The 23,048-nt window shown below is 41.3% G+C and overlaps 1 protein-coding gene across 2 annotated transcripts in view; it reads left to right on the top strand.

Moving 5' to 3' along the window:
- MUSK (muscle associated receptor tyrosine kinase) overlaps positions 1 to 23,048 on the top strand; it is a 235,091-nt gene that overhangs the window by 49,873 nt on the left and 162,170 nt on the right. For both annotated transcript variants that reach the window (XM_029614825.1, XM_029614815.1), the window contains exons 3-5: positions 6,086 to 6,237; positions 14,216 to 14,343; positions 21,110 to 21,251. In XM_029614825.1, coding sequence (XP_029470685.1) covers positions 6,086 to 6,237; positions 14,216 to 14,343; positions 21,110 to 21,251 — 422 coding nt within the window. The remainder of the gene's footprint in view (positions 1 to 6,085; positions 6,238 to 14,215; positions 14,344 to 21,109; positions 21,252 to 23,048) is intronic.

Raw genomic sequence — 23,048 nt, 5'->3', positions numbered from 1 at the left:
TGAAAAAATGTTTTGTGGGCCAAATGTGGCCTGTGGGCTGTAGTTTGGGGACCTCCCTATTCTATGGTGAAGCCTGGCAGGCTTTACACTTGCAAATGTAACACTTAGTTCTGTTTTAGGTTGCATTATTAAACACTTGCGTGAACAGCTTGGAACAAGATCAAATATCATGAATTGCAGTTAATAGTTTCTGATTTTACCTTTAAAACAAACTTAAAAAAATGTTATAATACAAAAAATTCAGACTAAATTTGCTGTAATTAAAGACTGCTTTGGACATTTTATATGCTCACCATTAAATGCAAAAATCTAAACCTGATGCTTTAATTCTTTCCTTCCTGCATCCTCATACACGTAACCCCATCTCCTGGTAATCCCTTAGTAACGATGGGGCCATAGAGTAATATAGATTCTGTTTGGGGGTCGATGGCAAGCTCAAACTCTCCCACACAGTCTCTTTCCCCAGGACTTGGTTCTTGTACTGATGGGGGGAGAGTGGGGATGACTCCTCCAGGGCCCTAGGTAGCAAAGGTGACACTGTCATTTTCCCTGGGAGAGGGAAAATGACAGTGTCCTTATAGGGGGGAAAAGAGTGCCAAACAAACAGAGGGGGGCAGGGAGTGAAAACACCAAAAGTGCCTAGAGGCGGCAAAATCCTAAATCTGTTTCTGCTGTTCAGCATTAGTTCTTTCACCACCAGCCAAACATCCCCCTCTCTTTCCCCCTAGTGAGCATCTGCTTTTTCTCGTCATTCAAACTCTCTCCCTTCCCTACCCCTGACTTAGCAGAATCCCCCTCTTAAGAACATAAGAAGAACACCCCCATCCCTGACCAGCATTCTTTTCTCTCTCCCCCCCCCCCTCTCATACTCTTATCCCTGCAGAACAGCTGGGACGGCTCACGAAATGGGTGACAGTGATGATGCCCTCTTAGGCATTACTCCTGGGACAGGTGACCTGTTTGCCCCGCTCTTATCCTAACACTGCTCCTTCCAGCGGAATTTGTCACTCCTTTCCTCAGGCCAATATATTCTTGTCATGCATGGAGCTTACCCTCTGATCAAGTTTACAGAGCTCGTCCCCGAGGAAGACATAGCTAGTCAAGCATGTACCCTGTGTTTAAGAAAAGCCCAGTAGAACCCAGTGGAGACCTCTAAAAGAAGCCAGGCCAAGTTCAGTACTTAGCACCATGGTGTCCTCAAGATGCCAGATATCAATGTCAAGTGAATGCAATCCTACTCCGTCACTGCAGGGAGAGTACTATGATTCAGTTAGAGCAGAGAGAGAGAGAAATGGGTGCAGGCTGGCGAGGCTTTCCTCCCTGACTTGTGACACTTTCTTCTGGAGGGAGAGGAGGCGTGATTGGGATTTCCCTGAATCCGTGAGCAACTCCGTCCCCAAGAGAGGAGAACATCCGGCTGTGCCAGGGGGATGCTTCACATCTTCCTCCAGGAGAAAGGAACGTGTTTGGGACAGGAAAGGAAGCACCTTCCCAGTCTGTGCCCAGGAACGTGCAGCATAGCTCAGGGGAATCTGGGATCTGTTAGCCCAGTGAATCCATGGATTTCAAAAGTCTAGATCAGTCGAGTGAGCAATATGATTGATGGAAGATGCCTCCCTGATTTGTTTTACAATATAAAATAGATATGCTAAGTATTGATCATATGCTTTGTCTGTAGCACAATATATACACTACTCTACAATTTGAATAACTCTATTACTAAAATAAAATCGGAACTGCACCATATTCTAGCACTTTAACTCAATTGTGAAAATATCAAAATTGTAGGCATCTACCGCAGTCAAATGTTTCATAGATACCCTTTCAAATGGTTTCGTTAACTATTGGAAAGATAGATACATACTTCTTGACCCTGACCATTTAAAAACCATTATTGATTTGAGAAGCTCCTGACTGGAAGGTGGGACTACCGTAAAGTCTGTGTGATTTGTATCAGTGGAGCCAATCTTTTTAAAAATATTTTGTCGTTTCTTTATATGCTGTACACCTTGCTTTGCTGCAGCCAGTTTTCTTCACTGAATTTTCACTTTGTTTCCTGTTTTTTTCTTTACATTCCAGATTTGCTTTTGTGTCTCCTCTTGTATTGGGGACTAAATATTCTATGAATATATAAATTTTATCTCCTTCCTTTGTTATTAAGTGTTTTGCTGATCCAGGTGGCCTGGCATATACATTTTAAATGAACTGCATTTAAATAAAATTAAAAAAAATCGACAAGTATTATTTGACCCTGTTATTATAAATATTCAAAATAACTGTATTTTATGCTGGCTAGCTCAACAGTTATGCTATCTTTATTATTGCTGTTTACTTTTGCTTTCATGTGACACTTTATATATTCTTGATAGTGGTTAAACATATGGGCCGTGGTTAAAAGCAGGTTTTTCACTTCAAGCCATCTAATAAGCATTACAGCTTTAATTTGTGTCTTTGCAGTACACGCTGCTTTACTTTGCAGTCCCTTGGATGTTATTGGCTGTCTATGCCACGATCTGCAGGATTTGAAATGTGAATAGTTTTGCGGTTGCTGTACAGAGAGAAAGGTGCAGTTTCACAGCTATGTGTTAATTCATTCTGACATTAATGTGGCATCCAGAGAGGAAAAGGATGTAGGGCGACCAGGGAGAAGAGCCTTAACAAGGGCAATCTGCAAAGCCATTTGTGCGTGCAATCAGCAACTTTTGCACATACGCTATCTGAAGATTGCCTCCCCTCCCTGTGTGGCTAAAAGTGCAGAATTTGTTCCATGACATCGACACTTCCAGCTGCATAGGGAGGAGGTGTTTTCAGGTGGTTGTTAATTAGGTCAAGGGAGGAAAATAATGTGCTTAGATTGCATTTTCAAATCTAGGTGTGTTCTTTCCCTTGGAAAAAGTTAAACCCGGGAGGAAAAGGCAGGCGCACATGGCGAGCAGCGGAAAGAGAGGGCACACGGACATTCCCATCAAGAACTGGTGCAACATCTTCAGTAAAAAGTTACCCACCATCTTTGTCTCAATGTGAACAGCTGGAAAACTCTCCCCTCCCCCCCAAAAAAAAATTGCGGAAGGGTTTCCTGCGAGGGATGGGTGAGTTTCAATGACCAGGGACGTTTATAAGCAAACTGTACATTAGAATTAGAATTAATGCTTCTTGTCATTTTTGTATTTCTACTCTTTCTGTAATCTTTGACATCTCTACGGCAGCTTGACTGTAATCTTTGTTAGCATTCTTTTTGCCTCCCCCTTTCATTCACTACTACTTGAAACCCTCCATTTCTCAAGAGAACTGATGTGCTTTCTCAGTGACCTCATTAAACATTTCTTTTGGCAGTTGTCAGCCGATGGATGTGTTGTAGATGGGGTTTTATCTTAGCTGGGCCTACACAGCACAGCAGAGTATAACATTTTCCATTTGGTCGGCTTCTACTTAATAGTCCAGTGTAAACAGAGAAGTGGCAGCTTTCCTGGTGCTCAAACAGTGGAGGAAGCTTTAGAGCAGTCCCCTGTCAGTGCTAGTAAAGGTTTTTGAGTCTCTGTAAATCCTACTGAAATGTGGTTATTTATACCATGCATTCAACCATGCTTATTATGCGGCAAAAAGCATCCATCCGTAGGTGTGATTCATCTTTGGAAAAACATTACTTTTGTTCCATCTAAAAGCAGTAGCCTTGTGTAACCCCTGCCACCTCAGGAGGATGATCTTTCCAACAGGGAACTGAGTTATAGACTCTTGATAGTGAAATGTCAGCCATAGTGACGGTGAAGATAACTAAATTTGGATTTGAATAAAAGATCTTACACACCCACACCTATTGATTAGAGTTTACATGCAAAGTCCAGGGTCAACCACTCTCTCTGTACACTGGTCAAGCAAGCATTTTCCACATCTTCCTCTTTTCACCTCATTTCTAAGAAGACTTGAATAAACTCTCTCTCAGTTTTTAAAGAAGGAGCTACCATCCAGGAAAGAGATCTAGGTGTCATAGTGGATAATACATTGAAATCATCAGCTCAGTGTGTTGTGGCAGTCAAAAAAGCAAACAGAATGTTAGGAATTATCAGGAAGGGAATGGTTAATAAAATGGAAAATGTCTTAATGCCTCTGTATCACTCCATGGTGAGACCGCACCTTGAATACTGTGTACAATTCTGGTCGCCGCATCTCAAAATATATAGTTGCGATGGAGAAGGTACAGAGAAGGGCGACCAAAATGATAAAGGGGATGGAACAGCTCCCCTATGAGGAAAGACTAAAGAGGTTAGGACTGTCAGCTTGGAGAAGAGATGGCTGAGGGGGGATATGATAGAGGTGTTTAAAATCATGAGAGGTCTAGAATGGGAAAATGTGAATCGATTATTTACTCTTTCAGATAATAGAAGGACTAGGGGGCACTCTATAAAGTTAGCATGTACCACATTTAAAACTAATCAGAGAAAGTTCTTTTTTACTCAATGCACAATTAAACTCTAGAATTTGTTGCCAGGGGATGTGTTTAGTGCATTTAGTGTAGCTGGGTTTAAAAAGGTTTGAATAAGTTCTTGGAGGAGTCCATTACTTGTTGTTAATCAAGTTGACTTAGAAAATAGCCACTGCTATTACTAGCATCAGTAGCATGGGATAGACTTAGTTTTTGGGTACTTGCCAGGTACTTGTAGCCTGGATTGGCCACTGTTGGAAACAGGATGCTGGACTTGACGGACTCTTGGTCTGACCCAGTATGGCATGTTCTTATGTTCTTAGTTTTTTTTAAGTCAATTTCTTCCTTTAACATTTGGAAGTTTTTAGATACTAAAATAAAAACATCCAGATCATAGTTAACTAAAGTCACAGTTAGAAACTACACTACAAATCTCCAGGTGTTAGAAAATTCCTAGTTAACTCATTAGACCATGATTAAGGAAAGGTTTCAGGACAAGTTCAAAATTCTTCTCTTCCACTGACTCTCTGTGAGCCTGGGCAAGATGTGCTAAATGTTTTTCTCATTTTGAGCCTGATACACTAAGGGGGAGATTTTAAATACGTGCGCGAGCGCGTACTTTTGTTCGCGCAGCAGGTGCGAACAAACGTACGCTGGATTTTATAAGATAAGCGCGTAGCCGCGCGTATCTTATAAAATCTGGGGTCGGCGCCCGCAAGGGGGTGCACATTTGTGCAACCTGCGCGCGCCGAGCCCAGCGCGGCCTGCCTGTTCCCTCCGAGGCCGCTCCGATTTCGGAGCGGCCTCGGAGGGAACTTTTCTTCGCCCTCTCCCCACCTTCCCCTCCCTTCTCCTACCTAACCCACCCCCCGGCCCTATCTAAACCCCCCCCTACCTTTGTCATCAAAGTTACGCCTGCTGAAAGCAGGCGTAACTTTGTGCGTGTCGGCTGGCAGCCCCACTCCGTCCTCCGGTCCCGGGGGCTGGTCTGGAGGCCTCGACCACGCCCCCGGGCCGGCGCCACGCCCCCGAAACGCTGCGTCGTTTCGGGAACGCCCCCGGACATGCCCCCTCCCTCCCCTTTTCGAAAGCCCTGGGACTTACGCGCGTCCCGGGGCTTTACGCGCACCGGCGGCCTAGGCAAAATAGGCACGCCGGCGTGCGCGGGCCTTTTAAAATCCGCCCCTAAGGCTTTTCTCCCATTCTGGGTCTATGGAAAAGGACCTCGATGAATCAGGTCCTTTGTGTCTGTGAGAAATATGCTTAGTATATTTGACCTTTTATCTCCATGTGCCTCCAGAAGTCACTTAAAAATAAGCTGATTCTTCTGGTCCACAGGTTTTGAACACTCCTTAAATACTGTACCTCTGCTTTCACTGTCTGGGTCTTTTCCATGAAGGATTTTCACCATAGACATTTAAGCAACCCTTAAGTAAGTAGGACTATCCAAAAGATACATGATCACCTATACATCTTGGCAGACACAATGACTCAGTGATGCCATTAACTGCATTGCATTCCAGAAATTTCAACTGACACAGAAAATGAAAAATGTTTTTCAATGGATTGTCTGTTATTGAAAAAAAGGGAAGGTATATGGGCATGTATGTGCCACTGTGGATGAACTGTGCACCCTTTCATGCTGGGATATGCTCTTTGGTGCAGGTTGTTCGATACACGCTACAACATACGGGAAAACGGACAGCTTCTGACCATTCTGAGTGTGGAGGATAGTGATGATGGCGTGTACTGCTGCACAGCTAAAAATGGAATTGGAGTTCCTGCAGAAAGCTGTGGAGCTTTACAAGTGAAAATGAGTAAGTGTCAAAATTCCTAAACTATACTAGCTGAGATATGTCCGACAACAGATGACCTCTCGGCTAAATCCCATTCCTCGGCAAACAGAACTTTGGACGATTTGGAGTTACTTTTTAGATAACGATATGTAAGGAAGACATCAGAAGTACAGAATAATCTTTCCTTGAGCATGCGCTTTTGTTTTCTTTTAGTCTCCCTGTAGGATGGCAGTACTTAGCAGTGTTTAGAACTCAGAAACAGAAACAGAACTCAGAAGTTTAAGAGATGGTCCTACAAAGCAAAAGGTAGATTGTTGGAGGTCTCACTTCAAAGTAATTTTTATTTATAAAAAGAGCCTTCCATTAATAGTTCCTCAAGATCTGATTGCAAAATAACAAGCTATGGTATATTTTCTTTATTTAATGTCTTTTCTTAAAAAAAAAAATCAAGTGGATTTTGTGCCCCTGAAAGGTTCGTGTGACCTGGAAGCTGAAGACCAGTTCTAGTACTGGTAAATAAAGATGCTTAAAGATGCTATTATTCCGAGAATGCAGAGTTTGGCATAATATTTGTTCTATGCTTTTTCTCAGAAGTGGGATAATTTTTTTTTCTGTTTTACATTAATAATTCATTGAAAAGAAAGAAAATCACAGAAAGTTGCTCAGAATCAGAAAGGTTTCTTATGCATAAATCAGTTTTAGGATTCTTGGAGCCTGCCACAGGTAGGGTTAGTGTAGTAGGAGCACATTCAGCAGGCATTCCTATCATGATCATCCCAATGAGAAGTAAGATTCCTTTTCTCAATCTCTGAAGCAATTAATGCACGTAAATAGAAATAGATGAGGGGAAATACGATTTACAATTAAACTGTTTATTGAACGTGAGTTAAATCTTTAACATTGAATGTCTGTTGGCAAGTCAAGACACTCTGCTGGGATTTGCATTGAGGTAGCCATCTGTCATGTGTCAGCAGTTTTTCTTGGAATTCAGAATTCATTTCACATAGTCCATCAATAGATTTTAGATAGTAACCAGTAATATACCACCACTAGAAACCTGAGGTTGAACTGAACCTGTAACCCTGAACAGCCCAGTCCATGCATGAGTAAGAGGCTCTTCCAATATTGATGAAATTCCAATACTTGGAGTTAACATAGGCCACGTTTTTATTAATAGCAAAATATTAATACAACGAATAGCCAAGGTATTCTAAGCTGCCATATAAGTTGAAGAGGGGAATATAGCATTTTCTCATTTCATGACACCCTCTTCTTTATCGGATAAATCAGCTCATCACAAGAAGGCAAGGCAGCGGTCCTTTGGGGAGGGGACAATTGATCGGGTCTCAACAGACAACTCGCCCCATATATGCAAGGTTGCTAGCTCTCTGGGCTATCATACAGTTCCACTGTGAGGAAACCTGTCTACTGGCATACTGGGGCCATAACCATCCATACCACAGACAACCCCAACCATTCCAGGAAATTCTAAAAGTATGACTCTTCCCTTTGCAGCTCTAGTTCCCCCACCCTCACCTGGATACACCTGCCTATGCTGTGACAGTTAAATCCAAAAAATAAAATAGCTTCAATATATATACATTGTGACAAGGAAATGGTCACTTATTGTCTGATTATACAAGAGGTGTTTATCTGATTTGTGGTTTGAATTGCAGTGTGAATGACAGTACATAATTGATGGGAGGGTAGGCAGATACCCTCACAGCGGCTGGGGAGAGAAGATTATTACAGAGACATGGGAAGGAGGGGAGCACCCTTAAATATCCTTTTTCTCCCCTATCTGCTTCTCTCCTTTGAATGGGCCAATCTGGGCCCAAGAAGTCTTCAGTGTGCCATCCCAGAGTCGCCTCCGCGACCGGCACATCGGCTGAATATCACCAGTATTTCTGACCCACTGGTGCACCATCACCAATACAGACAGTGTGCCGACCACTTCTCCATGCAGCTTGTTCCTCTTTGCCTGAAAACAGCCACTGCGTGTGGCGGATCCTGCCACACCATAAAACTCAAACATTGAATTCTTGGCCCAAAGGAAGGGGCTGCACCAGGAAGAACCCATTTTCTCTCTTTCCTGGCATGCTCTAGATATATGGACTTATGGTTACTACCAGCATCTGTGTACATAGGACAGCACTGATTATTTGCCTGTGTCAAAAAAAAGTGCAGTGGAGAAACTTTACAGCAGTGCAGACAATATTGGTAAACAGAAAACACACTGCAACTCTTGCAGTAGACCAAATGCTGGAAGACTTCTGCTGCCCTGGAAAAGTGCTGACTCATCAAGCCAGGACATTTTCATTGATTGATGATACTGTAACGTAAGTGGCAGTCTTGGACCACTAGGCGACTGCTAGAGTAGATCCCTGAGGATGAACTACAGCAAATCTAGGCAAATAAGAGGATTATAATACCTTAAAATAACTTTAAGCATAATTAAACTTGTTCAATGAATGCTATCTCTTTCTATATAATTAATGAATTGAGACAACTGCAATGTACTACTCACTAATCTACTTTGTGCTGTGGAGATATACTGTCTTCTTTGTGGCATTTTGTCCTGATTGGCTGAGATCTTCTTTCTCATACAGCATAACATAATGGATAGCAACCTGGACTTAACAGCAAATTCGAAAAAGCTGCTGCTCACATGATAATGAATGCACACAAACATGTCCGAATAACTCCAATCTTGAAAAGCTTCCACTAGCTGTCAACACTTTACCGCATAAAATTTAAGATCCTGCTCCTCACTGACAAATCCCTCAATGACTTATTTTTATTATTTATTTATTTATTTTAGATTTATATTCCGCTTTTTGCACTTTTTTCAGCGCTTCAAAGTGGATTACATTCAGGTACCTCAGCAGCTCCTTCACCTCCTACAAACCTTCCCGTGTCCTACGTTCATTATCTCAGGCCTTCCTTGTGATACCATACCCAAGGACCATGCACCTCACTAATACCTTGAAAAGGACCTGTGCAGGCTTTGTCTCCAGGCTGAGGAACTCTGTCCCCCTCCTCCTTCACATTAGATTTTCCCCAGACCTACTCACTTTCCTGTCTCTTTGAAGAAGTGTTTGGCACTTGCCACACCTAAAACTGCCCCCAACCACATACAGACTTCTACCACCTAAAGCTCACTGAACCCTTGGAAAAGAAAAACCCTCTGTCTCATAGAAGACCCAACAAATTGCTCCATCAAGCCATACCCCCCATATGTTCCAACTGCCATACCCCGCAGGGTGGAAATGTAATTCTGTTTCATAACGCAATACCCAATAAACCGTATCCTGCTTGCTATAGTAATGTATGGTAACTTATTTCTGACTGCAAACAAATTGATGTAACTCGCTTTGAACGCTTGTTGCTGTGTCATAACTAAACATTGATGATGATGATGATGATGATGATGATGATGATGATACTGTGAACTGCCTACTAAGAATATCACATCAAATGCCACAATATTTTTCTTAAATGCTAACATTTTGAAATGATGGCATTTTGTATAAATTATAACATATATATTTATTCCAGAGTCCTTTGGTACCCTCCTTTTGCAATTTAGATGCAATGTCCTCAGTGTAGACTAGAGGCTATAAAATAAAGCCTAGGGGCCAAATGTAAAAATTATTCTTTTCTATGAGTATAAAATTGGGCAGAAACCCTCGAAGGCATATGTCCTTTGAACTCATTTTCTGTAATGTGCATAACATTATAACATCTGGAACATTTCAGTTTTATTGAAGATACAATTACCCTTCTTAAACAGATATCTTAACATATTTGTTTTTTCTGCTTAATAAAGTGCATGCCTGAATTGCACTTTTTTGTACCATGTTAATTTTGGTTTTCCTGTAAGTATACAATAAAATAATTATTTCTTTAGCTAGGGTATTTGTACTTATGAAATGTGGCAAATGCTAAATAGGGGACTGCTGTCTTCTCTTAACAGGGGAAAGGCAGGGCAGATCAGTATATCAGTCGCTTTCTAGTGACTAACAATCTGATTAAGCTACATGGAAGAACTTTCAGGGAGATGAGATAGGTGGTCCTATCTGTGTGGGGGCAGTAGCTCAATGCAGAGGCTGAGCCTTGCTGTTTGGCTGTGGGGACAAAGTCAAGACATACTTGGAAGCTCTGTAGTAAACAGTGCTTTAAAAAGTAGACTAAACCAAGACAGATCTGAAGAAAGGTACAAGGCCAATGCTTTTAGCTCCTAAGAGGCTGAGGCCTGGATTTTTCAAAATGCACTAAACATTGCATGTGATAGCAAAAGGGGTGGAGAGGGAGAGAGAGAGAGAGAGTGAGAGAGAGACTAGCTATAATGCCCTCACACTAGATTGGTATTTATATCTGTATGGGAGGCCCACCCAGTCACTCAAGGTGAGATTTAGGTAGTAGTGTATGGGTTAGGGGTCACTTTGACATTCAAAGTGAGATGTACGAACAGAACAGTGCTCTCCTGTGAAGATTTGATGACCTTCGGAGTGAGGAAACTCACCCAAAGATGAGATTTGTGCAGTGGTCTTTCAACCTAGCTTGATGTTATCCAGGTAGAGAGTCCATCAAGCTTGGCTGAGAGAACATTGCACAAATCTCTCTCTCTCTCTCTCTCTCTGTCTCTCTCTCTTTCTGCCCTGATAGCTAGGCTGGCTCTCCAGGAGCTTAAAACCACTACACAAATGAAAAAGGTGTAGTTAAAGCCATGCAAAACTGTGAGCCCAGCCCACTTGGCAAAAAATCCCTCCCCATTTTTGCATGCAGAAACACCATATAGCACTTTGATAAATGACCCCTTGAGTCACTAAAAATTCACATGCATGCTAAACTATTTTACTGTGTATGCCAAATAGTGACCCTGGCCATTAATGTGTGTGGAAACTGGTGCTAAATCAGGCATGTTTGTGCATGCAAAAAATTAGTTTGTGCTTGCACGAACATTATGCACATAGGGTGATAATTAGCTCATGAACTTTTTCATGCTAGGGGGTAATTTTCAAAGGTATGCTTTACCCACAGAAATGGCCTGCTATAAAATTGCCCACTCAATATGCAGGTAAACTTATGCATATATGTCTTGTCTGGGTATATGTTTACCCTGACTGAGCAGAGGTGTTCCCAGAGGCAGGGGCAGGGAAGGGTTTCCATTTATGTGCATGCTATTGAATTTTCAAATGCATTGCATACAATTTCGCAAACATTTTCTGGGCACAATTTTGCAGGTGTAATTGTGTGCAGTAGTTTTGGTGGGATAATTTTCTAAAAGGAAAATGCACACATACTTGTGTATTTTCCCTATGAAAATTAGTGTAACTTATGCGTGCATTTGCCTTATGCAGGCTGTTACAAAATTGCCCTCTTTGCTGTTAAAGGGTGAAATTATATTAAGCTGCTTAGTGGTAAGATGGCTGGCTATATTATAGCCAGCTAACTATAGATAGGGTTTCAGCCATAACCTAGTTGGCTAGCTTCTAGTTGAAAATGTAGCTAAATATAGCTGCCTATAATATAGCCAGCTAGATTTATGCTATTCCAGCACACAAGGATAGCCAACTAAACTTAGTCTGCTAGTGTTGAAATTTATGCTAGCCAGCTAAATCCCCTATCCTCTCTGACTCAATCATGCCTCCAGGAATGCTTACTTTTTGAGTGGTCAAACATCTTATTTATTTATTTAGATTTATATTCCACTTTTCACACTTTTTTCAGCTCTTCAAAGTGGATTACATTCAGGTACTGCTTACTTAGTGGCTATATTTAGTCACTATCCAGGGAAATTTTTCATAAGCCCAGGTCTGGTTGGTTATCTCTTAAAGTTAGCTAGCTAGAGCCTTTTGAAAATTTACCCCTAAGCACTGATACATTTACTGAGGCTGTTGGTTCTCTGGTAAATTTAGCATCACCCAAGTGTAGGTGTAAAATAGTTTGTTAGCGTGCTGCTAAAATTTAACCTTGGGGTGAGGCTGTATCCTACCCTCAACCAACCAGAATCCCCAATAAAAGCAAAGGCATCTCAAGGCTGAGCAATCTTACAACTACACCCTTGAATACAAGCAGAAGACCCCTCTGAGGCTGACTCTGCTGCTTTTGAACCACTGCACACTGCTTGGAAGGGGTCCCCCGACTAGTACTGCCACCATCCCCAGATGGCAGTAAACTTGTTGGGTGTTGCCTCTTCATATGATGCGTCATGCCAAAATTAGATAGATGTCCCATTTGCTTACCTCTGCTAATAGCCCTGGCACAGTAATTACACCGAGCCTAATTACACTAACCCTCTCACTATACTGATCCAAGTCAAAGACCTTCAAAGGGACACCTAATCCCCGTCTACCCCGACACAAATCTAAACCCCTCTCCAAGGCACCTGATCCACCTTGCACTCCCTTAAGCACAAGCATGAGCCTCTCTAGGTCACCCAATCTCCATGCCATCCACCCCAAACAAAGAAAGACCACTCTGTGGTCACACCTTCTCCTGCCCCTCTGGAATGGCTACTTACCATACAGGGGGTCCTCCATCTTCATCAGTAGGAGGGACTGGAGATCCCTTCTGTTAGCCTGGCACCACCTAGCAATACTTCACAATGTTTCAAGCAGCAACTGTTTCAGGGGCTTCATATCATGACCCTTAGGTGTCATAGTGAATAACACATTGAAATCGTCAGCTCAGTGTGCAGCAGCAGTCAAAAAAGCAAAGAGAATGTTGGGAATTATTAGATAGGGAATGGTGAATAAAACAGAAAATGTCATAATGCCTCTGTATCGCTCCATGGTGAGACCGCACCTTGAATACTGTGTACAATTCTGGTCACCGCATCTCAAAAAAGATATAATTGCGATGGAGAAGGGTCAGAGAAGGGCAACCAAAATGATAAGGGGAATGGAACAGCTCCCCTATGAGGAAAGACTAAAGAAGTTAGGACTTTTCAGCTTGGAGAAGAGACGGCTGAGGGGGAATATGATAGAGGTCTTTAAAATCATGAGAGGTCTAGAACGGATTAATGTGAATCAGTTATTTACTCTTTCAGATAATAGATTAGGGGGCACTCCATGAAGTTAACATGTGGCACATTTAAAACTAATCAGAGAAAGTTCTTTTTCACTCAATGCACAATTAAACTCTGGAATTCGTTGCCAGAGGATGTGGTTAGTGCAGTTAGTGTAGCTGTGTTTAAAAAAGGATTGGATAAGTTTGTGGAGGAGAAGTCCATTACCTGCTATTAATTAAGTTGACTTAGAAAATAGCCACTGCTATTATTAGCAACGGTAACATGGAATAGACTTAGTTTTTGGGTACTTGCCAGGTTCTTATGGCCTGGATTGGCCACTGTTGGAAACAGGATGCTGGGCTTGATGGACCTTTGGTCGGACCCAGTATGGCATGTTCTTATGTCTCTTCTCTTATTTTTTCTAATGTTTGTTTTCCTGATTTTTCTTTCCAGTTTACTTTTCTGTATATCTCTTTCTTCTCTGTATCTCTGACATATTTATTACTTCTCTTTAATCCTCTTCTCATTTTCTGTCTTCCCTGTATCAATACCTTTTACCTCTTTCCTTCTTCTTTTCTTACCACATTATTATCTCACCCTTATATTTCCTCCTCCATTTCTATGCTAATCCATCCATCTTTACCTTCCTAACCTCCTCCTACCATTTCTTATCCACATTGCCCTCTTCTAGCCCTCTGTCTTCCTCACCCATCCTTCTAGTCCTCCATTTACCTCTATCTCCATTTTCCTGACCTCTCCATCATCTTGTTTCACTCCTTCTTCCAGTCTCCTGTGTTTTTCTCAGTTCTCATTTTCTATTTCAGCTTTCCCTTTCGAAACCCATTGTTCACTCTCTCAACTTCCTTCTGCTTATTATCTCATCTTCCTCCTATTGCCTTATAATGCTTTGTCTCATTCTTTGCCCTCTCAGTGCCCTGTTCCCATTCTTTTGAAAAAATGACTTGTTTTTCTTCTCTGTTTTAGAACCTAAAATTACTCGGCCTCCCATAGACGTAAAAATAGTAGAAGGAGTGAAGACTGTACTGCCCTGCACTACTCTAGGAAACCCAAAGCCTTCGGTTTCATGGCGGAAGGGAGAGACCACAGTAAAGGTGGGTAGAGCAACACATTCATAATTAACAAGGACACCATCAATCTACTAAAGGCTTTCATTTCAGCTTTCTGGGCCTCATTCCAAGTTTGCTGTATATCAGGTGTCTTCCGCCAAAGCACAAACAGCAGAAAAATCAAAGTTCCTTTTGGAGGTGGAGTTCTGTAAAAGGATATAATGCAAAATGGAAATAATATTGGGGTCATTTTGTAACAGCCTGCATAAGAAGGTTGCCTAATACATGCCTAGAAATAGATTTTAAAAACATTGCTTGCGCAAAAAACCCCACAAACGCATATATGTGGGCCATACGCAAACAAAGCAGAGTATAAAAAGCCGCGAAGTACACATATATATATATATATATATACAAGTGCGCGTGTCAAAAATATGAGGGCAGAAAAGGGGCAGGGCATGGGCAGAGCATGGGTGTTCCAGGGCGGGACCAGCAGTTACGCACGTAACTCTGTATTTTAAAACTGGAGATTGCAGTGCATGTCCGCTTGTTATCTGCGTAACTTTACTGCTGCTCCAGATGAGGAGCAAGTCTGTAGATCTGGAATTCTAGGGCTTACAGGACAGGGTGAGGGGTCTGGGTCAACTGGAGGGCGAGCAGATTGAAGAACCAGATTGATGTGGAAGACCTTGATATAAACTGGGCAAACTGGTGGACTAAATGGAAAGTTTGGATTGCCCCTTGCATGAGAATGTTTTAAAATCCACCTAAATGTGCGCGTAAAAGCCTACAAAGTCCTATGGAAGACACGTGCGCGAGCCATGCTCGAGTAACCTCTTTACTATAGGAGCATACTTACATGTGGTTGGTATATTTTAAAACACATGCGCGCGTGATTTTAAAATTCCAGCGTATCTTTGCTTGTGCGTGGATACGTGCATCTATGGGCGCGCACGCATTCGTTTTAAAATTAGCCTGATAGTGTACACAAGATTTCAAAGCGAACATGCGTGTGTAAGTTCGCTTTGAAAATTGCTCCACCAAAACTATCGGTACCCAATTATGCTTGCTCATTTGTTTGCAGACATGTTTCAAGAAAATTCAAGTGCATACTTTTGAAAATCCAAAAGTATGTTTGGAAGTCCAAATCCCTCTCCCAACTTCTCGCCCAGGAACTCCTCCCCTCAGTCCCGGCAGACTTATGTACATACAGGACATTCGCACATAAAGCTACATTTTAAAAAGCGTGTGACGATTTTATAACATGCTTGCGGCGACGCGCGCATGTTAATAATATACGATACCTGCTCACACACATTAGAAATGGCCTGACCACACACATATCTGCTGGTGCCCGATTTTGTATCGATGTGCGCATGTGCGCACGGGTTGTAACTCGCGTGCACGGGGTGGGCGATTTAGAAAAAAATCGCTCGGCAATGCGATCGGCCCTTTCCCAGTTCCCTATCACCCTACCTACTCTGCCTCCTTTTTCCCCTCTCCTCCCTGACACCTAAACCTACCCTACCTATCCTTTTATTTTTTTTGTTGCAGTACTTACTTCCTCTTCGGAGAAGAAGTAAGTTCCGCACACCAGCAGTCGGCTGCCAGCACGCACTTCCCTGGGACAGCGTCTAATGGTGCTGTCCTAGCCGGCCCACACCTCGCCCCTCAGCTCGCCCCTTTTGGCTCTGCCGGCACCTCTGCGCGTACAAGCAGATATGCGTGTGGTCAGGCCAGTTCTAAAATGCGCTCAGTGCACGCGCATGACCTGGCCACGTATGTATCTGCCAGGATTTGTGTGCGCCGGTGATTAAAAATTTACGCGATGGGGGTAATTTTCAAAAGGATTTACATGCAATTTATTGTAGCAATTTTCAATAGCATACTTACTTGGATAAAGTGGATTTAAATGTGTAAAACAATTTTAAGCGTGTAAATTCCATTGAAAATCAGACCCATAAGTTTACTGGCATATATGGCAGGCCATTTTATAACAAGTCACTTCCTTGCTAAAACACTGTTTTACCCAGGGACATTCCATTAAATATTACCCTCCTCTGGCTAGCTATTGGTAAATCATGAATAACTCACAGAGGTCTGTTTCACAACTCTGGACTCTTTCAAATTTGACCCTGTATCAAGGATCATATATTATAGTAATGTAGTTGCTCTCAAAATATCTTTCATTCACTTTCATTTATTTCAGGCTCGATTCATCCAAATTCTCTGGCCCATGGTGGATGAATAGTGGAAAATTCCTGAATGGAAGCCATTATAAAAGCAGATATTCAGACAATATTTGGCAAAAAATAAATCATATTTTATAAACCCTGAAAAATTATATTTGAAGTACACGAAGGAATGTCATTTGTATCATCCACTCTACCCACAAACCTTACCACAATCACCCAAATGCATGCATACATGCCTTTTATGTTGTTTCCATCAGACCTCAGACCTCAGACCTGAATATATTCAGTTCTGCCTGAAGCTGGTTTAAGTCCAGGCCAGAGAACCACTACACTAGTGTAATGCCTACTATGTCTTATAGGAATGTGTTTACCACTTTTAAAAGTTTTGTATGCGTGTTGAAAAATGGAAATGCTAGCTGGATCAAAATCATTTTTACATAATAGAGAAAAACATGTTTCTAAGAAGCTGTGCCTATTTTTATGCACTGCCTAAACTATCCCTTACAAATGTCTTTTTTTTTTTTTTAATATTTATTGTATTTCAATTATATACAAAGCTAATGCATTTGCATACAGAAAATAGATACATAGAATATATATACATAAACATGCAACAAATAAAAAGGAAAAATATTACTTATTCTAATACCTCCATAAAGAAAAAATTTATGGTGAAACCCAATTATGGGAAAATATAGGAAATAATACAAAGTAATTAACTGAATGTGTAACACAGTACACTAAATAGTGGATCTATAAATATAGCTTCCTACTAAGAACCGTCATGCTTATGGTCTCTAAAAAGTACCTTAGATGATCAGGAAGAAAGAAAACAAAAGAGTCATCTCTATCTTTAACAATACACCTACAAGGATAACATAAAACAAAAGAGTAACTCATAGAGGTAACTCGAGAACGTAAGGCAATAAAGCTTTTCAGCTGTTCCTGAATAGAACGAGGAAAACCAAGAAATATATGAATTGTTTGACCAAGAAAATGAGAAGAAAGATGCCTAAAAAATCTTCTCAAAACCTCATTAACATCCGGCTCATAAACAAAGGAAACCAATAGGATAGAGTGCTCAACGACCTCATTCCCAGAACTTTCAAGAAATTCTGATAAATTATCAATAACATTAAAGGAAACTTATGGAAGATTCTGAGTGCTCCCTCCTTGTTGAGGAAGAAAAATTGCTTTATTAATGGAAGGCATTTTCCCAGAGTCAAATTATAGTATATCTGTAAAATATTTAGTAAGTGTGGTAAGTGGTGAATCTCCAAAGACTTTAGGAAAATTAAGAAATCAGTTAAGATGCCTAGCTTGATTTTCCATAAATTCCATGCGCCGGGATAGGGTATTTGATTCCTTAACAACTACTGCATAAAGGCTTGTAGGTCTTTAATCTTACTTTCCACATTGACCAGCTTTCCTTGAATGTCCACAAACTGAGAATCACTTTCAGAAGCCTCAAATTTGGATTTCAAAAGATTAATCTTATTATTAGAGTCTTTAAAGGATCTACCAAGGCCCTCTAATATAGTCCAAATATCATCCAGAGTAACTTCAGGCGGTTTGCTAGAAGACTCATCAGAGACAGACTGTAGAAGCAGTGCTGAACTAGCTATTGATCCCTGCAAACTTGATGAAAAAGGCTCACCCTGAGCCAGGAATGGTGGAGGAGACGAAGAGACCACAGAAATCTCCCCACCATCTTTACCATACAGCGCCAATGGAAGAAGCTGCTCCGAAGTCGCTCCACTGATGGCCCCCACTGACGGAGATGTTGAAACATCATCATTGTGCACCTCTGAAGGAAGTGGAGTGGCTGGTTTCTCCGGAAGCTGAAGATCCTCAGAACTAAGCAATACCTCTCCTGGTGAGAAGGATGCTCCCTCACTCAATCTCTCAATGGAGCCTTTGATCCCAACCAGTGCTGGTCCTGCGGGCATCTAAGTTGAAATTACCTGCTGCCTGGGAAGAGGGGTATCAGGGGGAAACACCCAAACCTTCCCTTTACATTTAGAAGGCATTGTAAATGCAAGAAAAGAGAGGAAAATCGGGAGCAGCTTAATACAGCCAATATCACGCCACCATCTTTGTTCCCCCACAAAAGTCATTTTTAAAGGGTCAATGCCACTTTTACCGCTGATTACAATTCTTGCCTTTTAAAAATAGATTGCCATTTCCTAATGCTCACATTAACCTATATAACATGAATATTATCTTTTTTTATTCTATTCTCAGTCACACCTCACATACTTCCACCAATGAACTCCTTATACTTCTTACATGTATTTCAAACCCTTTTATAGATCTACTGAAATGGAGCACAAATCGATGGAGCTATGAATCTCTAAAATTGTAAGGATATTAAAGGCATAATATTCAAAACCTTTTATGTGGGCAAACACGTTTACCCATGTGAATGAAAAGCCCCTTTGAATATTGTTGTCCCCTAGCAGGGTAAGTAAAAGTATATATACTGTTTTACAGTGCATGTGTTTTTACACATTTGAATATAGGGGCAACATTAAGACAAATGAGTGAAAATATATAAAGAGATTTCATTTTCAAATCTCTGAGTGTACTTTCACAGGTGTACTTGTAGCTGCTTCAAAGCTTGGTACATGGGTACCAAGGTACCTGCATTCCCTGCTTGCTACACATTTTCAAAGGAAATCTCTGCAGGGAAATTGAAAACTGCAATCCTCAAGACTATAGTATTGACATACTGCATTGCTACATAGTTACGCCATCCTGCCTGCACCGAGGATCCCTGCTGTGTAACTTTACTTCTGCTACGGATGGTGTGTAAGTCAAAAAAATAAAACTAACAAGCCATTTCAGAGGGGTTTAAAGGGCCTGGGGTAACTGGGGGATGTACAGGCTATCAAACCAGGGGAGTTGGAGGGCCTATCTGTTAACTGGGTGACCTCTCGCAGTTGCGTCAGCATGTGCCCCCTTTTTTAAAATCCCTCCTCTTAGCAGAAAAAATGACTTTTGCGAGCACAGGTGCATGTCCACTTAAAATTGGGTGCACATGTGCACGCGGCCAGGCTATTTTACAATATAAAATAGGTGCATCCCTGGGTGCGGGCTGACGGACATGCGTGCCTGTGTGCCACTTCGAAAGTTACTGTCATACTTTATAAATCCGCTCCCTGGAATACTGATCTTTTGTATGCATAAAAGTGTGCCAGGAATTGGGTTTTGCACTTACTTTTATACACAGAAAGCCTGGGCAATTTTCTAACAAATCATACACAAAAAAATGACCGGAACATCATAAGGAACCTATTTAAAAGTAACACTTTTAATATCTAGTACAAAATTGCATTCATAAAAATATATTAGTGATCCCACCCTCAAAGTGCTTTAGGAACATAGATTAGATCAAAAGATCACCATTACAACACACATTCTTATACATAATAACAACTGAAACATTTATAAAGTTTTTATGAGCAAATTTAAAAAGTAAAAAAATGTTTTCATCTGAAGCGTTTTCAAATAACTCTAATGGACCGACGATTACATATGACTGGTCAAGCAGAGGAAAAGTTACAATTAACTAAGTAGCCGCTTTGGTGTTATGATGGACCTTAAGAGAAAGAACATTAAGCCTTTGTGTCTTTAGAAATTTGAATTTAGTTACCCGAGTATAATTTTCATAATAATAAATTGGTTTGCTACACTTTGTTGATTTTGGACTATTTTTTGGATACTTTATTTACATACATGAATATGTTAAATTTTCCTCTCAGACTGGTTTAGCGTACACATTGCATGCATGAGCTAAACATGTGTCCCTATATCCCTTTCATATTGTGTGTTTGTGAATGTGATGATAACAGGAACTTATCATTTCTTAGTATTAAAGGCCAAAATTTAAATCGGCCACGCGTGTAAAAAATGGGGGTTACGCGCAGAAGTGCCGAGCCCAGAGAAAGTGGCGGGCCCGGGGGCGGGGAGGGGCGCTGCTGGAGGCGGCCGATACAGGGAAGCGCGTGCTGGCAGGCTACTGGTGCGTGCAAGTTGCTACTGGTCCAGAAGGGAGCAAAAGGTAAAATAAAAAATTGGGGGTTAGCTAGGATAGGGATAGGGGGCGGGGAGGAGAATGGAAGAGGGAGAAAGGTCAGTTAGTTGGATTGGAAAGTTCCCTCCCAGTCTGCTCCTTAATTGGAGCAGACTGGGAGGGAACTGGGAGAGGCCTGACCTCGTCACCGCACGTACTTTTATAAAATTAGGCCCCCCTGTGTGCGCTGCCCGCCCATGCACACACAGATTATAAAATCTGGCACACATGTGCGCGCAGCCCACGTATTTTATAACATGCGCGCATGTTATAAAATTAGTGCATCTATGTGCGCGCGCCAGGAAGCACACGCACATGGACGCACACACGCACCTTTTAAAATCTACCCCTCAATGTACAATTTGAGTAAAGTTGACCCAGCCCGAGGACTGAATTCTGTTGTGCTAATACTTCAATACTGAATTTCTTCTTCAAAGCCTGGGAGATAAATGAATTTTCAAATATGTTAGGCTACAGATTCCTGTCTCAGTATTCAATGTATAAATGGTTTAATTCTGCACCATGCTTTCTCCTATGGCAGGAAAATGCTCGCATAGCCATTCTGGAGTCCGGGAGCTTAAGGATTCATAAAGTTCAAAGGGAAGACGCTGGCCAGTACCAATGTGCAGCAAAAAATAGCCTTGGCATGGTGTATTCCAAACCTGTGATGCTGGAAGTAGAAGGTGAGTCATCAGCCTATTGTAACTCAAAATGGGATAACACTAGTCACTGTAAAAATCAGACCACAGTGTTACATAAATAGATTTGCTGTCATTTTTTGTGATCTCTCGGTTGACTGAGAGGCCTGTTGCTATTGTTAGTCTGATGCTGACTCAATCTAGCTGAGAAATTGAAAGCTGTGTTACATTTTCTTTACATGTCATCAGAGAAGAAACGAAGTGTGTTACTGTGTAGTTTAATCAAAACTGTTGATGATATATGCAAAAAGAAGAATAATTATTTTTGCTGGAAATAACAAAATTAGTACTTTGTAGCAGGTATTGCAGAAGAGAAGCAAGTCAAGAAGATATATGTGTCCAGTCCTGGTTTGACTCTGTGGGGCCAATATACTAAAGAGTATTAATATTATCTGTTAATGCATGTAAATATGGTGTTTTACATGCATACTAATGGATGATGTTAATGAGATGCAACTGAAGAACCTCATACAACATTCACAGCATCTCTGATATCCTAATCTATGATTATTTTTTTATTTCATTCACATCTTTACATCTCTTCTCTCTTTTATTCTACTCACGCAGTCTTGGCATACGTCTGTTTACACTCTTTGCGTTGTCTACATGTTTTCAAGACACAAACATCATTATCATAGAGCAATGCTAGAAGTATTTCATATTGACTATTTATGGCAATATACAGCACTACAACTGTTTTCTTTCAATAAGATAGTGCATACATATATCAATCACAACCTACATTCATGCAAAACATTAATATATAGTTCACTACTCATATATTTTCTGCTATACATGAAAAAAATACAAAAATTATATTTGCTGAAAATACCAAAATTAGCTCATCATAGCAAATACTGTAGAAGACAAGCGAGTCAGTAGGCATATGATTCCCTTCTGTGGGGCTAATGTAACAAAGAACATTAACACTGGATATGGTTTAGTTAAGTTCTTTGCGTTATTATGTCTCTGCAAAGCAATTGGCATAGGTACTTTTTTTGCTGTGCTAATAGTTAATGTGCTTGTAACCCTTTTTCAGGATTTTTATCCTATTCAGAGGACACACAAAAGAATTTCTAGCTGGGACTAACATCTTCCATCACTTCCCCATCTCTATTTATCTTAAGGGGGAAAGGATAACCTTTTGAGCCCAGGCAATGAAGTGGAACATTTCTAGCTTGAAGTTACTGTCCTTTGCTCTGCGGTTTGGGTTGTAGTAACAGGCTGGACACCGGGTGGATATTCAAAATAAAGTTTAATTGGATTTATCAGAAGTAATAAAAGACTAATCACAAAAAAATGAATTCTCACTGTACAATTTTGATCCACTCCTTAAGCCCCAAAATGAGTACCTGACTTCCAACTGAGTTCACTGTTGTTCTCATGCCTGAGTTCTTCATCCCCAGGGTAGAGATACAGTTGTGGGCCTCTCAACACAATTTGCTACTTTTCTTTGATTTCACCAGTTACGACCCCTTCAGATCAGGGGCCTGACTAGGGTAGCCCTGATCCAACAGTGTGGAGAGGAGTTAAAAATCTCCTCACAAATGCTTCTCAATCTCTGCTATTCCAATGAGGTGAAAGCAGTCACTGTAACCCCTTCTTGTGACCGAGAGAGGCTCTAAGATCTTCTACTCCCTGGTGTTACAATCCTGCTCGTGGAGCCCATCCCATGAGCAGGCCTCTCACTTACCCTGGCCCGATGCCACCGCTGCTGCCGCTTTATTGCAGCCCGGCCGCTGCTGACTCCATGCTCTGCGGCCGGGAGTGCCGCCAATGTTT

This window comes from Rhinatrema bivittatum, chromosome 1 (assembly GCF_901001135.1).
Source record: "Rhinatrema bivittatum chromosome 1, aRhiBiv1.1, whole genome shotgun sequence".
Taxonomy (NCBI): domain Eukaryota; kingdom Metazoa; phylum Chordata; class Amphibia; order Gymnophiona; family Rhinatrematidae; genus Rhinatrema; species Rhinatrema bivittatum.
This window is presented reverse-complemented; position numbering and strand designations above follow the sequence as displayed.